The following is a 16272-nucleotide window of genomic DNA, read 5'->3' on the forward strand; positions in this document are numbered from 1 at the left end:
GGTCGGCCAGTTGAACTCGGACGAAGCCAGCGGCGAGATAGGCGGGACAACAACAACTTGGTTGACATGAGCAGCGATGCCTTCAGGTTTTTTGACACCACAGCCCCAACGACTCAGCATATCGGCCCATACATTATCGGCTCCCTTGACATGCTCGATCACGTACTTGTACGAAGTCATAACCATGGACCATCGCTGAAGCTTGTCAGCCTGGTAGCGCTGCATTGGACCGTCACTTGCGGACGGGTTGAACATGTACACGAGGTTACGATGGTCCGTAAACAAGTGAAAGCCAGGTCGCAAAAGCAGGTACTCCAAGCGCTTCGCCGCCTCAACAATCGCGAAGGCCTCCTTCTCACTTGTCGGCCAGCGTAATTGAGCACCCGTAAATTTGCCACTGAGAAATGCTAGGGGCTTGTGATCCTGTTGGTCGGGTGGTTTCGCCAAGTCTTCTCCATCCACTGCAGTACAGACGGCCGCCCAGAAGTCTTGCGACGCATCGGTGTACAAGGCGACGGCGGTGTTCGGGTCGGGATGAACCAGCGGAACCATGGCAAGTAGTGCGTTGCGGAGCTGCTGAAGATCCTCTGTATGCTGAAGTCCCCACCCTAGCTCCACGAGAGAAATTCGGCCCAACTGCTTTGACTTCCACCCACCTGCACGCTTGGCTGCGTCGTCCACCACACGCAGCAACGGGTCCACTAGCTCGCTGTAGCCGGCGATGTTCTGCCGCATCCAGTTTGTGGCACAAAGGAATTGCTGGAGCTGACCAGCATTTACCGGATCGGGCATGGAGACCAGTCCTTGCACTCGTGACGGGCAATGCTTTACACCTTCAGCGCTCACGAGCTTTCCGCACCAACGTGCCTCACGAAGAAAGCAATGACACTTGCCTGGGTGTAGTTTAAGTCCGAAAGACTTACAGGCCGACAACACGCGTTCCAACACCTCCAGCAAAGTCACGTGGTCCTCCGCGTATCCCAAAGTGTCATCCTGCCAGGCCAGGTTACCATGATAGAGGAGTGGTTGAAATACCTCCTTCACCACATGCTGACAATACGCCACCGAGTCCGTGCCTCCCATGAGAACGCGCGTGGGCGTGATTATCCCACGGTGCGTCACAATAAAGAACATCTCCTGCGAGTCGGGATGCAGCGGAAGCTGCCAGTAACCACGAAATCAGTCGAGCGTAAAGTAGCACGTCGTGCCTTCCAGCAATCCCAGGGCCGCATCGAGTATGGGCATCGGCCACTGGATGGGATCCGTTCGCTCATTCACTCTCCTTGTGTCGACCGTCATCCGATAGGTCCCTGGTGTGCTCTTCGACACAATCCGAGGTGGTGACGCCCAACGGCTACGCGGATTTACATACACCAGTCCCGCATCGAGTAGTTCGCCGACATGCTGCTCCAAATACTCCATGTGAGCCGGCGGATACCGGCGTGCATTAGTACGAACAGGAGTTGCGCCTTCACGGAGGCGCACGCGCAGCGGTTCTACCCGCACTGGGGGATCATGCCCGAAGGAAGTCCGAAAGACATCTTGGAACTCCAGTAATAGCAGCCTCAGTTGTTCGACCTCAGCTTCCCTCAGACCGGCGATGGCAGCTTCTTCCACACGTTCCTGTAGGATCGCAGCGACCTGGTCACCTTGCTTTCCATCCAGCTCCGGCGTCGCAACTCTCAAGTCCGTTGTGTCAAGACGGGCTGAGTCCGAGAGGGAATTATCACGAATGAGGTTGATCGACGCGCTCCTTTCTCCGCCACCTAGCTCCTGTAAATCCCACTCCTGCCGAGTGTCACACGCTCGGGCCAGAATAGTATCAGCCGAATACCCGAGGTGCTCCATTACGGGTCTCGACAGGACCAGCACGGGCTTGCTCGTTTCTTCTTCAAACACCCATGCCCGCGTATTGCGAAGAAGCAGTGGACCTGCCGTCGTGCGCAGTTGAATCACATTGAAGATAACACGTTGCGTCACGTCGAAGCGGCTGCCATCAAACGTAGCCAACTGCCGAGGCGGACACTGCGCCTCTCGCACTGCAGCACCATTTCGCTGCAATTGGTCAACCAAACCGCGGCTCGCCACATTCACGTCCGCTCCGGAATCTAGCAGGACATCATGAATGTCGAGAACATTCTCCACCCTAGCCATGCATGCGCTGCTCGGCTCGATCGGAGTTTCTTCTAGGTGAAGCGCTTTGATAGCGTGTACAGGGGCTGATCCCTTCGCCTCCACCGGGGTTTTTCCTGGCCTTGCCTCCCTCCATTTACGTAGAAGGTCTTCTGCCTCGCCGGTTGCTGCATGGGGACAGTTCTTAACGCGGTGAGCCTCGCTGCCACACTTCAAGCAAGTCCGCGTGCGAGGAGGCGGCTTGCTCTCTTCGGTGTGTGGAGACTTTCCGGCGGACTTCTCTGTCTTCCTCCCGCTCGACTTCGCCACTGGGACAGAGGACTGACTAGCGGGTTCCCACCGTAGATATTCCTTACAACTGGCACGAAGCCATTTGATAAAGGCGACGACATCCTTCAGCAGGGGCTTGTTAGACTCGCGTGCCAGCTCGTTCTTCACGGTCTTCTTGAACTACTCTAATCCCAGTGCATCCATCAGGTAATGGACGATCTTCTTCGGCTCGCTCTCAACCATCCATTCCATGTTCTCGGTCTCGAGCACTTGGTACATTGCGTGTGCGAGCTTCGAGACACGTGAGTCTGCATCGGTAAGACTCACATCCGTCACCAGCTTGCGGCTCATGAGCGTCTTGACCTTGTCGAAGTCCAGTTCGCCCGTGATCCTTCCTTCCCAGAAGTAGTCGATCCAATCGGCTTCTGTTATCGCGTCGATTGGTTTACAGATGCCGAACATAGCGATCAGGCGGCGGCGTTCATCCTCGACACACGCACCAACTGGCATTCGGAACGGACGAAAGAACGCCGTTTCGAGCGAGGGCAGACAGCTGCCGGCAATAGGCTTCGTACTTCTTCATGAAGCCTTGTTTCTCTTGAGCCGTCGAGCCACGAAAAATCGGAGGGGCTGGGAGCGTGGGCATTGTCTGGACGCGCTTGCTAAGCGGTAGTCTCGCTTGAGCCTAATGTTCTGCACCGTCCACGCGGCCGCTTACGTCCTCCATGTCAACATCTTCGTCAACGCCATATTCTCGACGAGGCAGCGCGAAGGGGCCTCCAGCGTTGCTCACGACGTGGGTGTTAGGGCGACGCATGGGTCCTCCTCCAGCCGCAGCTTGCTCAGCGGTTGCTGGAGTTGGAGTTCCGGTTGCTTCGGTACCGGGTACCACCACAGTAGTCTCCGCAGCCGCTTGTTCAGCAGGCCCAGGTGGCGGGGCGTCTTGATCAGGAATGATGAACCCAGCCATTGCGGCTCAGGCACTAGATGACTTGCACAGTCACGAATGGTCGACTTGCACAGTCGACGCGTAGCTTGCTCAGCGGGTCGCTTGCACAGCGGAGTTTCTTGTCACTTAGTACACAGTACTAAATCTAGCTTTGATCTGTGTCCTCGGCGTTCACGACCAAGTATGAGGGACAAAGTAAATTGCAAAGTGATTGAATATAAAGAGATTGATACCTGGCACTACTCCTGCTGCCTCCTTGTCTGTTTGCCTCCTTGGTGAGGGCTTGCACAGCCTCTCCTTGGAGCACCATGACCTTCAGCTGCATCCCGTGCGTCCAAATATACGATCCCAGACTTGATATCTCACCAGCTGGTCCATCGCCACTGGGGGATCATCAAGCCACACGGAAATCCTTGGGCTTTTGCTTCAAAGTTGGTGATCGGTGATGATCACGCCTGTTCGCCACCTGATGCCCATCATCTGGGGGCATCATATCAGCCGTCGGCAGATTACTGATACTTCCTTTTCAAGAGAAAATATATCTCCTCTTTCTCCCTTCTACGCGCACAAAGGCGGTGGTTGATTCACCGCCTACACCGCTGTTGAACCATTTTTCGCTAGGCACGTCTTTGCCGTCAGCAGAATCTTAAAGAAGTCATTAAGATCTGTGAATGTATGGCCGACTGTAACTGATAGTGCAATGTTAGCTATCACGTCAATTGAAGTGAATGCTATGCTCAGCTGGAAAGATCCAAATAGACTCGTTGTTTGTATCCAAATTCTAGATAAACGGACTTTCTCCACTTCAATGGTCATAAATCTTGATCATAATAATTTGGGACTCACGTTTTCAAAGAAAAGGTTAAAAGTGAAATTCTACATGTACGTCATACCGATTGGTTGCTTGCAGAGAAATTGAAAAAAATGACTTGAGTCATTCCTGATCTAAGCCAGTTGCATTCGGAGGAGGCATTACCTCTCTTCAGTAGACTATTGATGCTTTGTCGATTACTAGGGCATGCCCTCCTTTGTTTTGCCCTCCTTTAGTACTTGAAATATTATTATGTACATACTTGTTTTTTTAAGTTGAACGTACTTAAAAATAGAAAAAAAACTTTGGTGGCATGCAAAAATCAGTAAGGAGCAACTGATTTATGGAATTCCTCATTTGATAGCGTTCATTGTCGACTTACAATGAATACAAACCAGATGTTGCCTTCCTCCACGACATACTGTATTCGCAGCATCAATTTGCCTGTGAATAACGTTTTCTACAACAAACTGATATCTATAATACGCTGCACGATGAAAGAGTTCATTTGGCAACATTGTTCTCCGCCCCACAACCGAGCTACTTAACTACCTCAACTGGCCAAGTGAGTTCTTTCGCATCTGACCTACCAAGGCATCATGAGGTCGTTGAACGTCGTGCAAATGTTTGCCGTAGTCGTCGCGCTAGTAGCTACTAGCTCCGCGGCTAGTGACAGCAGTCCCACGATTGCCTCGGACAGATCGTCATCCGAGCTGAAGTTTCCTTTCTCAGCAGCCGAAAAGACCGACAACAACGAGAAACATTTCCTGCGCTTTCTCAAAGTTCCCGACAAGCCAGTGGCCGGCCATGAAGAAGAAGAGCGAGCTATCAACTTTTCCTTCTTGAAGAATATACAGAAGAAGCTAGCTGGGACCGCTGCATTCAAGGCAGCAAAGGCTGCAGCAGCACAAAAGACCGCGCAAACAGCCAAAGAGGAGGCGGCCATTGTCACCATGCTCAAGATGTCGGATAGCAGGCAAGATCTTCTTCATTTGCAGTTCAGACAATGGAACACGGCGAAAAAAAACACCGTCCGACGTTGTTGACGATGTTACTAGGATGATGAAAAGCCAAGGGTGGAGTCGAAAACAGGCCAACAACATAGGGACGCAATATTACGCTTGGCGCCTTATTAATATGGGTTAAATGAAGAAAATTGCATCCACATTGGGATCGGTTGCGTTCAAACCAAGTTTGTAGTGGTCATGACTTGACAGAGCTGTGCGTTTTTTTTTTTATAATTGCTTGCTCTACCAATGCGTTTATTAACTTTTCTTATTGAGCAACATAGTCATCGTAGTACATGTTTTAAAAAGAATCTACTTCCTGCTTCACAATTCCAGTTATTTTTTTCCTTTTAGTTTCCTCCTTTCTTTATACAAGTGTAATTTCTCCTCCCCAACAAACTTTGCGGGGAAAAGTGCCCATTTCATCTTGGACCATCCGTTTTTTTTTTTTTTTTTTTTTTTTTAAATTAAAAACACTTTTTTGCCCAATTGGCACATTTCATATAACATGGGGCGTCAGCGTCAACCGGGTCACCGGCAGCGCGGTGCCGGCACCGTAAGCGTGTCCAAGGGGGACACCGTGCGCCAGGGTGTGCTATGCAAAGAGTGGCAGCGCACGCCCATGCAGCTGCTGCATGAGTTCTGCCAGTCCAAGAAGCGCCGCAACGCCTTCTACGCGCGAGCTCGGAGCAAAGACGCAGCCAAGTTCCGCATGCGCTGCGTTCTACCAGATGACAAAGACAGCAGTAAAGACCTGAGCTTCTGTCCTGAGCAGGAGTTTGAAACTCAGGACGAGGCCAAACACTGCGCCGCCTTACTGGCTCTGAAACACGTTGAACCACTTCGCCCTCACGAGCGCAAGCTACCGGACCCGTACCGAGACTTGTGGCTGGCTTTAGGCTCTCAGAACGGCCCTGCAGATAAAGGATCAGGTCCTAAAACGAAGAAAGGAAAGAATAAGACTAAATCGGAGGAGAAGGAGACTAAAACGGAGACTAAAGAGGACAAGGGCATGGATTTATGGGGTAGAGATGCCGAAGAGGAGGTCGTGGAGAAGAAAAGCGACAAGCCAATGACATTGACGATGGACAGGAAGTTTGCGTCTCATAAGGAGTTTGAAACAGCGAAACTTGCTCGCACTCAGGAGAGGAACAAGAAGCTGCGAGCGAGAGAGAACAGGGAGAGAGCCAATTTACCCAAGCAGGTCATGATGAATGCGCAGTGTAGAGAACTCATTGAAGGCATTTTGAGACAATTGGGTGAGATGCAGAAGAAGAGCAGCAAGGGACAAAATCTAATGGACGAGGAGAGCGATTTGGAACAGAAAAAGCTAGAAGAAGAAGAATTCCAGAAGAAGGCGACGCAAAGACTTAAAGCGATCGGATTTACTCCAGCGCAGATAAACGGAGCGTTGCAGAGCTGCTCACGTGGCTTAAAGGTGGACGATGAGGGTGCTGAAGATGCGCATATGACTGCGATCTTTGACTGGCTGTGCTTGAACATCCCTGAAGGTGATTTACCGAAGAAATTCAACCCGGAAGGCACGCAACTGGACGTGGTATTGAGCTCTACACAGACGGATGCTTCACCTCGTACGACTGTGTTAGTACAGCGCTTGATGAAGTTTGGTTACGACCAGCACGACGCTGTGACGGTGGCGAATGAGTTCGTACAGGAACATTCGGGAATGAGTGATGAAGACTTGAAAACTCCATCAGTGGCTACTCTTTTCGCTATACTAGAGAAGCTATCACCACATGTTAAACGACACTTCAGCTTGGAGGAGAACGGAGCAATTGAAGCAACTGAGGAATTGCTCGACCAACGTCAAGATGAAATCTTCGCGTTAGAGGCTATTTACGACGAGAAGCTAAAGATCATGTCTCTCGAGGACGGATCCAAGGCCCAATTGCTTGAGTTTGAAGTGACCGACGCACTCCGCCTGCATATTTTCCTTTCAAGTACATCCAAGTATCCGTTCGAGCTGCCTCTTCTAGCGTTGACGTCAACTGAGGCAAAACACCAGCCTCATCTACTTGCTGCATGTGGAGAAGCGCTCAAGAGCTGCGTCCACTCCATGGGGGAGCCAATGCTGTACGACATCTACGTTGCTATTGACACATACTTCCAAGACAAGAAGCGGTTGTCCAGCAGTCCACCCAGAATTCAACTGCTGAAGAAACTAGCTGCAGTGAAAGAGAATGCAGTGAATCGTTCTCAAACTCCCTCTAAAACTACACCGAACAAGGCAAAATCTCGGAAAAAGAACAACGGTAATGCTGGAATGTACAAGAACCAGCCGAAGCGCGTTGACTCCGAAGCTGTTCGTCGTATGAGTGAGAAGCTGTTGCAGTCAAGGAAAGCAAAGGACAGTCAGCAGAACTTCCAGCAGATGCTAGCTGCTCGCGCCAAGCTTCCTGCAGTAAAGGAAGAGGCTCAAGTGATCGAGTGTGTGCAGAACAACCAAGTGGTTCTCATCTGTGGAGCTACAGGTTGCGGTAAGACGACGCAGATCCCGCAGTTCATTCTGGATGAGCACATCAACCGTGGGGCTGGCGGAGAGTGCAACATCATCTGTACTCAGCCACGCCGCATTGCCGCTATCGGTGTAGCCACTCGTGTGGCACAAGAAAGGTGTGAAGAGATCGCTGACGTTGTGGGTTATCAGATCCGTATGGATGCCAAGAAGTCGGCCAACACGCGACTGTTATTCTGCACGACTGGTGTTCTACTTCGACGTTTACTCAACGATCGACAGCTCTCCGGAGTCTCGCACGTGATCGTTGATGAGGTTCACGAACGCAACGTGGACACTGATTTCCTGCTCTCTATTCTTCGGGACTTGTTGCCTCAACGCCCGGATCTTCGCGTTATTTTGATGAGTGCTACGATGAATTCCGAGCTGTTTGTCAAGTATTTCTCGTCAATTACCAGCACGCCGTGTCCTGTGCTGGACATCCCTGGATTCACCTATCCGGTCGAGTGTAACTTCCTTGAAGACGTTCTTGATCAGACTCAATACGAAGTGCCAAAGTATTTGCTGAAAGAAAAGAAGAATAAGAAGGATGGAAAAGATGAAGAAGAGAAGCAGAAAGCCCTGTCCGAGATGACGTCCGAGGAGATCGCCGCGCGTGTTGACGACTCCAAGGTCGATTACGATCTGATCGTACATCTAGTGCGTCATCTAGTGTTGGAGAAGTCTCAAACCAGTGGAGCAATCCTCGTGTTCTTACCTGGTACTGCTGAGATCAAGCGACTGATAGAGATGTTGACGCATAGCAACGGCGGGTTATCAGCCAAAGTATGGGCTCTGCCTCTGCATGGTTCGCTCTCAGGAGCTGATCAGGCGATGGTGTTCAAGTCTGCGCCTTCGGGGAAGACCAAGGTCATCGTGAGTACGAATATCGCCGAGACTTCAATCACTATCAACGACATTACAGCTGTGATCGACTCTGGAAAGGTGAAAGAGATGGTGTATGACAACCGTGCTCGCCGCTCTCAGCTACTGGACTGCTGGGCTTCTCGTGCTGCTTGCGACCAGCGCAAGGGTCGAGCAGGTCGTGTACAGGCTGGCACGTGCTACCGACTGTTCTCTCGCAAGCGGTTTGCTGCCATGGACGCTCAACTGTCTGCTGAGATTCATCGTGTGTCTCTGGAACAACTGTGTCTTCAGATTAAGAAACTAGAACTTGGATCGATCAAGGGATTTCTGTCCAAAGCTATTGAACATCCTAATGAGGATGCAATCGACGCAGCTATCCAAGAACTGGTAGACATCGCAGCATTCCGAACCGTAGGCGAGTCACCGAAGAGCAAGCTTCGTGGCAACAGGGATATCCACGACGAAGAGGTAGCACTGACGCCTCTGGGTAACCATTTGGCCATGTTGCCACTGGATGCTCGCATTGGCAAGTTCTTGGTGTACGGCTCCATTCTACGCTGCATCGAGCCTGTTGCCATCATCGCTGCCTGTATTTCTTCTCGCAACCCGTTCTTGATGAGCATGTCGGACCCGGAGATGCGTGCTAAGCAGGATGCGCTGAAGAAAGAACTGGGTGGGAACTGGAAGAGCGACCACTTGTTGCTATGGAAGTTGATCGAGCGCTATGCTCCTCTGCGAGGACAGAAGATGAAGCGTGGCTTCTGTCGCGATATTGGTCTTTCGTACGACACCATGGAGTCAATCTTGGACTTAAAGCAGCAGTACTTGCAGCAGCTGGACAATATTGGCTTCTACGAGTCATCAAGTGATGGCCACCTCAATGCAAACTCCGATGCGCCTCGTATTATCAAGGCTGCACTTTGTGCCGGTCTGTATGCGAATGTGGCGCAAGTGGTGTACCCAGAGCAAAAGTACTTCCAAGCTGCGCACGGTGTGGTGGAGGAGGACCACAATGCCAAGCAGATCCGGTACTTTGTACGCTCAGCGACGGAGGCAGGACAACGTGAGCGTGTGTTTCTACACCCGTCATCGTGCAACTTCTCCCAGAACAATTACGATTCTCCGTGGCTGCTGTACACGGAGTTGGTACAAACCTCCAAGATCTTCGTACGTGAGAGCACCATGGTGAATCCGTACGCGCTGTTGCTGTTCGGAGGTCGTCTGGAAGTCGTCCATGAGAAGAATCTGCTGACACTGGACGGGTTTATCCGATTCAACGCTGTTGCGCGTATCGGTGTACTCATCAAGTCGATCCGCCAACACTTGGACCGTCTTTTGATGGAGAAAATTGCCGATCCGGGTGTTAATATCGCACAGAGCGAGTTGGTGACTGCCATCAGCCACTTGCTTAAGAGCGAAGGCATGTACGCCGAAGCGTAGAACTTCTTTCTAGATTAGACTGTGGTTAGCCTCGTGATTATTGAGAAGCATGATCCATTCACTAAATAACTCTTTTTCTTTAACGTTGTTGCAAATAAATAATAAAAAAAGATATACTCGCGTCTGACAGCTCATAGAGGAGAAAAATCAGCGTTATCTACACAAACTATTGGACACAGCATGTGAATTACACTGACCATGGTGCTGGAGGGAGGTTCGGGAGTGTACACCGGCAGCAGAGGTCGCAGAGTTCGCACATGGTTAATCGTACTCATTCGCGTAACATGTAGCCGTAACCACGGACGGATATGGTTAACCGAATCTTAGACCCAGCAACTAATCGGACGAAGTACGGGTATCCGACTCCCATGCTCAACTGGTTATGGTTGGCCGACACTACCGGAAGCTGGGCATTGTTGAGGTTTTCATATTTCTACGAGTGCTTGTGTGGGGCTCGCACGCCTCGATCTACCTTTACGAGCGAATGATGCATTTAGCATCTTATTCAGTGCAGACTTATTCAGCGCAGAAATGTCGGAAATGAAACCTTTTCACATTATAAGTCCAAAACAAATATTACATATAGTTTAGGTTTGCCAATCGCTATTTCCTGTCAGCCATTAGTGTCCGAAAGACTCGTATTATTGGTCATGGTCACCCGAACATTGATCACAAGGGACTTTGGACGGGTTTTGGATAACTGGAATCTTGCGTTTGCGACCTCTGCTCGGCAGTACGCTCGACTCTACGGAGTTGCACATGGCAGCAATAATGCACTTACCCATGATTTATGATTCAGGTTTCGGAGCTTGAAAGCAACTTCGAGCACTGGAGTCATAGTACATGAAAGGCCTGAAGCATTGTCAGGAGGTATGGCGTGGTCGGCAGCAACGTATGAGAGTACCGCCTTCATAAATTGATCGACTGTGAAGTCGTCGATCACGTCGAGTGGATTTGCGTGGGGGTTGACTCATGCGCGTGAACAAAGTTCACGTACGTCTCCCCGTGACGACAAACACTGGGCAGTAGTCTTGGGCTTGCATGTCGGTGGGCTGATAGCAAGGTTGCGTAACAAACAATTGGTGTTTCAATTATTCCAATAAAACCGCATACAATTATTGTTTGAGCGCGGTACCAATTGCGTTAAAAAAAGATTCGTGAATGCTGCTGGCTAAATACCTTGATTCTTGCGTTCTATGGACAATGTAATGGCTTGATTTTTAAGGAGCGTTTAGTGCACCCTTCTTCTTGCGTATCATGGCGCACGTCTGGGAGCTTTCCCGCGAGAATCCTAGCTGCTAGGCTAACACCTACGTACTCCAAATGTAAGCTGTTTAAGTATCCTCATTCTGCAATTTCCTGCAGGCTATAAGTCGCCTGGTAGACACGCACGGCAACGACCGTGAAGATGCAGACGAAGATGTCGGTCAATCCTTTGCTGATCGTGCACTTCGTGATACGACCCAACTGCATCATTCTCGCTATATCGCCCTGGACTGGATTCCTTCAACCTCTAATGAAGTAGAGAGACTCTTCTCACGGGCAGGCCTGGTGCTTACTGTTAATCGGCGGGCGATGCACCCAACCACGCTGGAGACGCTGCTCTTCCTCGAGTATAATCGTACTTTGTGGGACCCCCAGCTTGTTGCATCTGCCGTTCAGCAGGTAGAGCGTCGTACGCGACGGCGAGTTGAGTGATAAAAAATTGTCAAAAAACAAATTATTGATTGACCTCGAGCAAGGTCCCCAATTAAAATACAATATGATTGTGCGCAACCCTGCGTGTAAGGTGTCACACTGCTCTCTAGGGAGTCGTTAACTAGTGGTAGGTAGCCTTAATATATTTTTTTCGAGTTGGGTCACTCACTATATTAGAGTATTTGTTGGTCCTTCTGAAACCTCGTACTTTCTCCACAAAAATTAAGATTAGTTTGCGAAGGGAATGTTGTGTACACCACCGTAAACATAATTTCAATGCTGTCGTAGGATATTTGTCCCGACCGTAATCTGTTGAGTACCAACCACAATCTAAGGACTGTATTTACAAAGCCACGCTTTCGTTTGGAACAGCTCTGGGTGTTATTCTTCGAAACGGTACGATAGGACACCAGGTTTCTCAAGTTTATTTACCAAAACATGAAATTTAGCTAGTGAACTTAATTATGAATCGAAAAGCTGGCTGTGCCCTTCTATTGCGGCATCGGTTGCAACTTTCATCGACTTAGGCATCTTGCCATTGACTGCTACGTGTTTGCTCACTCGAGGAAGCTTGAAGTCGTTGCCGCCATCACAACGCATAATTGCTTCCATCATTTTCTGTAAAGTGACAAAACACTTATCCAGTGTTTGCCACCTCGGCAAGGAACAACACTACGCGAAGTCGTATTGCAGGTGGGATGCCTTTTTTTCGGGGGGTTCTTGGCATCGGCGTGAGTGGGATATTGGAGTTTGCGAAATAAGCGTTCACCAGTGTCAGAATTAGTGGTCGGGAGACAAGTATAAGAACTTGTCACTTTCTATCCAATAAATACAAAATACTCGGTTATGTGCGATTTATTAAAACCCCAATAGTCATTTTGAAGCGGACCAGAGAAGTTCACGACAATGATTACTGTACATGTACCACATTACCATGTATGTTGCATCTATGTACTGAAAGCACATCTTGAAGCAAAATGCAAGGGAGGACGGACGTCATGGGACACCAAATCTCTAAATAGGGAGTCAAGAGCTTGCAGCACCCTGCCTAAACCCAACTGGACATTAGCCCTATACTAGTACAACCGAGCGGGATTTGGCAATCCGGATCATATGAGAGTTAAGCCAGGAATGGATTTCGTGTGGCCGAGCTCCCTCCTGCTGGTTTTCATACAGAATAGAGGTGATGGACACAACTGATAAGTATAATACATGTAATTCATGTTCGGAAATTGTGCATGTAGTCCTGTTGAAACATTTGGCTTCTCAGATCTCTAGCAAAGCCAGGAAAAAAAATAAGGTCGGCGAACTCAAGACCTGATAGTTTCATTTCACAACATTCTCCTCCGACAACAACCGAGCTACCCCTGCTGGCTGAAGTACCAAGCAACATGGGCTCGTCCAACATCGTACTACTTATTGCTACAGTGGTCTTGCTAGGACTTACTGGCAGCTCGGCTAAAGAAAGGAGACCTACAATTATCTCGGAAGATGCATCACCCAAGCTGGAATACCCGCCCGCATCTATCAAACAGGTTGCGAGCGACGCAAAACCGCTTCTAAGATATCTCAAAATGGCTGGTAAACCGGAGGAAGAAGAGCGAGCTGGTATAAATGTTTCCTTCTTGAAGAATCTGCAGAAGAAACTACCGGGGGCAGACGCACTCAAGTCGGCAGCAGCTGCAAAGGCGGCGGCAGCGCAAGCGAAGAAAGCACAAGCTGCGGCAAAAAAGGCGCAAGCGGCCGCAGAGAAGGCAAAAATGGCGAACATGTTTAAAATCACATCAACAAGAGATGATCATCTCTTCTTGAAATTTAACGAGTGGAAAAACCCGGGGAAAACAGATCTGCAAGTTATTGACGGCGTTTATTCAGCGATGCGAAGCAACGGCTGGACTACAAAGAAAGCAATCCAGATTGGCAACCAATATCGACGTTGGTTAAGCGTTTTTACCTGAATGCGATACCAGCGTTCGTGCATCCTGCCATTCAGTAGTTTTGACGTACTGTCCCGCATTGACGTTACTGACTGTGGTTTTACGACTCGAACTCAAGAGTTTGGCAAGAAATGTAGTGAGTTGTTCATCAGTTTCAAATGAAAGCTGAATAAGGAGATCGACTTCACAAAGTAGTTTAACCATATTCAGACTAATATGTTGCGACATATAAATAACCCAAACCATCCAATTGATTCAGTGGTGAGGAATACATTACAGAGCTCTGTATCATTTCTCGTCTTCATGCCTGCATCATTTCACGTCTCACGCATGCATATAAGGTTTCATAAAGAAAAAAGGATATCCTAGTTTAAATAAAATTGTAGAAGGCACTTTTCATCATACATTACAGAACCTTTTCTCTAACAAAATCGCCGATGAAGCTCTGAAATCTTGCAAAAGAGAATCATGAATATATTTCGAAGGCTTGGGGCTCCATTGCCGGCGCATCTCCTGGGGAGAAATTTCTGTGTGCCCAAAACGATGCCCGAAATGCCCAAAAGTGCCCAATGGAATTAGCATAAACCACAACAGATTACCGCAACTTTGAGAGAGCGCAGGAAATGTTTCTCGTTGTTGTCGGTCTTTTCGACTGCTGAGAAAGGAAACTTCAGCTCGGATGACGATCTATCCGAGGCAATCGTGGGACTGCTGTCACTAGCCGCGGAGCTAGTAGCTACTAGCGCGACGACTACGGCAAACATTTGCACGACGTTCAACGACCTCATGATGCCTTGGTAGGTCAGATGCGAAAGAACTCACTTGGCCAGTTGAGGTACTTCAGTAGCTCGGTTGTGGGGCGGAGAAGAATGTTGCCAAATGAACTCTCTGTGAAAGTTTCTTGTCGTGGAGCTTGTCATAGGATTAGTTGTTGTGGAAACGTTACTTACGCTTGTAGTAGCGAAATCTATCGAGGAGGGGATTTTTTTTCATTCATAATGATACTTCAAGTACTTTTCTAATATATTCTGGACTCTCATTTTTATTTCCGCGGGATAGCAATGAGCAAGCATTAAAGACTGAACGCAAGCGCAAGGAAATCATGAGGTGTGATAATTTCAACCTAGTTATTTTGTAAACGCTGGCAGGTTGACAGCAGCCCCTTGAGGAGAAACGTATTCAATTTAATGAAGATGTTTAAGAAATTCATAATATATTCCCAACCGTTTAGTCTGAGGCCCAGGCGTCGTCGGGGAAGACTGATCACCATCTTCAACACACAGGTTTCCGATGTGTGTGGCACTACTAATTGTTGTACTCTACATCAATCGAGATCGATTATTTTCCAAACAAACAAAGAGGAAAATAAATGTCCGTAAACTTGAGCAGTCGTCTACTTGTATTCATCACCTCGGTTTGTAGCCTCATGCGTATACAGTGCTAGATCAGTTAAACTGACAGCTGTAGTTTACGACATCTATCTTAGGCTGAGCATCAGTAAACATCCAACCACCACACCGTTATGGTAGTGGGCTGTCAATGAGTAGACATGTGCGTACTCTGCAGCATAAGGAAAATTCATTTAAAAGATTTCTTAAGTAGAGGGGGATGGATCTCGAGAGCACCTGGATATTCGGATCTGAAGGCTAATGGGCGATTATGGCTTTCAATGGTGGACATGTGGGCCCGTAGAAAGATTCCAGGAAGGTTGGACTTCGTTCAGCAGTAGCTCCTGCATTATCAAGCTCTCAGAATATAATTTAATTCTGCAGTTTAAAAAGTAGAATACTTCAGAATTCTGCACTTTTCACCTAGTAATTTGTCTGATTTGATATACTTTACAACAGCACCATCTGCTTACACGCCTGTAGTGTAACGCACCTACTGCTCCTATAGTACGCGTCGAAACTATAAACGCATCCAAAATTGTCGATTAATCTGAAAGTATTGGGAACTTTGTAAATTTCACCGTCGTTGCATGTACACCCAAGGTTATTGTTTTAACACTGCCTGTAACAACTGTAGCAGCCCGCATGGGCTTTACAATCACCAATAAAAGTTGGTAGACATGTGCACATGCAGTAGCAGTACAATTTCGCCGAAGGCTAACCTTATAGAAGTGGGACAGTGCCGTTTCTGTGCTAATAGAGTGGAATGTGTGCCCAAAATGTTTTTATATTCAACCGAGTGGACATTCACTATCAAGCGATATGGTGTAGAGGACATCGACGACAAACATACCTTGCCCTAAGCTTTTGAATCATGTACAGTAGTACATTGAAATCTAGACCGAGATATGTTGCTTTTAGATTTTTCGTACAAATTAGCCGAAAACTGCGGGCGGTTACAGGTTGATTTTATTGTCCCAAGTATCAAGCATCTTTAAACGATCCAGCTGCGCTAGGGTTGAAATTTAAATAACATGCAGGACGTTTTCGGATGAAACGGGGCTTTGTAATAATAAATGCTTGGGACCGAGGTAAAAGCAGATTAAGCTTTTGCCAAATATACATTTTAAGTAGCTCAAACGTTTTTTTTCTTTTTTATGTAGTAGTAAGGTGGGGAATAATCAGTTTATGACTTTTGCATAACATTTCTATTCTAGTTATTTTTAAAAGAAAAGCGCTGAGCAAAAAGGATAGTTC

At 48.4% G+C, this 16272-nt stretch overlaps 6 protein-coding genes across 6 annotated transcripts; 5 read left to right on the plus strand and 1 right to left on the minus strand.

Annotated features, from left to right (window-relative positions):
• Window positions 1-1179: 1179 nt before the first annotated feature.
• On the minus strand, window positions 1180-2913 carry PPTG_23990 (hypothetical protein; the record flags this gene model as incomplete). Its single annotated transcript, XM_008914577.1, has 2 exons — window positions 1180-2583; window positions 2644-2913. The coding sequence occupies 2 exons, from the start codon at window positions 2911-2913 to the stop codon at window positions 1180-1182; spliced, it is 1674 nt and encodes a 557-aa protein (XP_008912825.1).
• PPTG_23991 (hypothetical protein) lies at window positions 1829-3589 on the plus strand. Its single transcript, XM_008914578.1, has one exon. It carries the CDS (start codon window positions 3092-3094, stop codon window positions 3392-3394), a length of 303 nt encoding a protein of 100 aa, XP_008912826.1. The 5' UTR covers window positions 1829-3091; the 3' UTR covers window positions 3395-3589.
• A 1173-nt stretch (window positions 3590-4762) lies between these two features.
• PPTG_16990 (hypothetical protein) lies at window positions 4763-5209 on the plus strand (the record flags this gene model as incomplete). Its single annotated transcript, XM_008914579.1, has 1 exon — window positions 4763-5209. The coding sequence occupies one exon, from the start codon at window positions 4763-4765 to the stop codon at window positions 5207-5209; it is 447 nt and encodes a 148-aa protein (XP_008912827.1).
• A 447-nt stretch (window positions 5210-5656) lies between these two features.
• On the plus strand, window positions 5657-10116 carry PPTG_16991 (hypothetical protein). Its single transcript, XM_008914580.1, has one exon. The coding sequence runs from the start codon at window positions 5679-5681 to the stop codon at window positions 9990-9992; it is 4314 nt and encodes a 1437-aa protein (XP_008912828.1). The 5' UTR covers window positions 5657-5678; the 3' UTR covers window positions 9993-10116.
• A 1240-nt stretch (window positions 10117-11356) lies between these two features.
• On the plus strand, window positions 11357-11690 carry PPTG_23992 (hypothetical protein; the record flags this gene model as incomplete). Its single annotated transcript, XM_008914581.1, has 1 exon — window positions 11357-11690. The coding sequence occupies exon 1, from the start codon at window positions 11568-11570 to the stop codon at window positions 11688-11690; it is 123 nt and encodes a 40-aa protein (XP_008912829.1). The 5' UTR covers window positions 11357-11567.
• Window positions 11691-13081: 1391 nt separating this feature from the next.
• PPTG_16992 (hypothetical protein) lies at window positions 13082-13648 on the plus strand (the record flags this gene model as incomplete). The annotated part of the gene is made up of 1 exon (XM_008914582.1): window positions 13082-13648. One exon carries the CDS (start codon window positions 13082-13084, stop codon window positions 13646-13648), a length of 567 nt encoding a protein of 188 aa, XP_008912830.1.
• Window positions 13649-16272: the final 2624 nt, after the last annotated feature.

This window comes from Phytophthora parasitica (assembly GCF_000247585.1).
Source record: "Phytophthora parasitica INRA-310 unplaced genomic scaffold supercont2.61, whole genome shotgun sequence".
Lineage (NCBI taxonomy): Eukaryota > Oomycota > Peronosporomycetes > Peronosporales > Peronosporaceae > Phytophthora > Phytophthora nicotianae.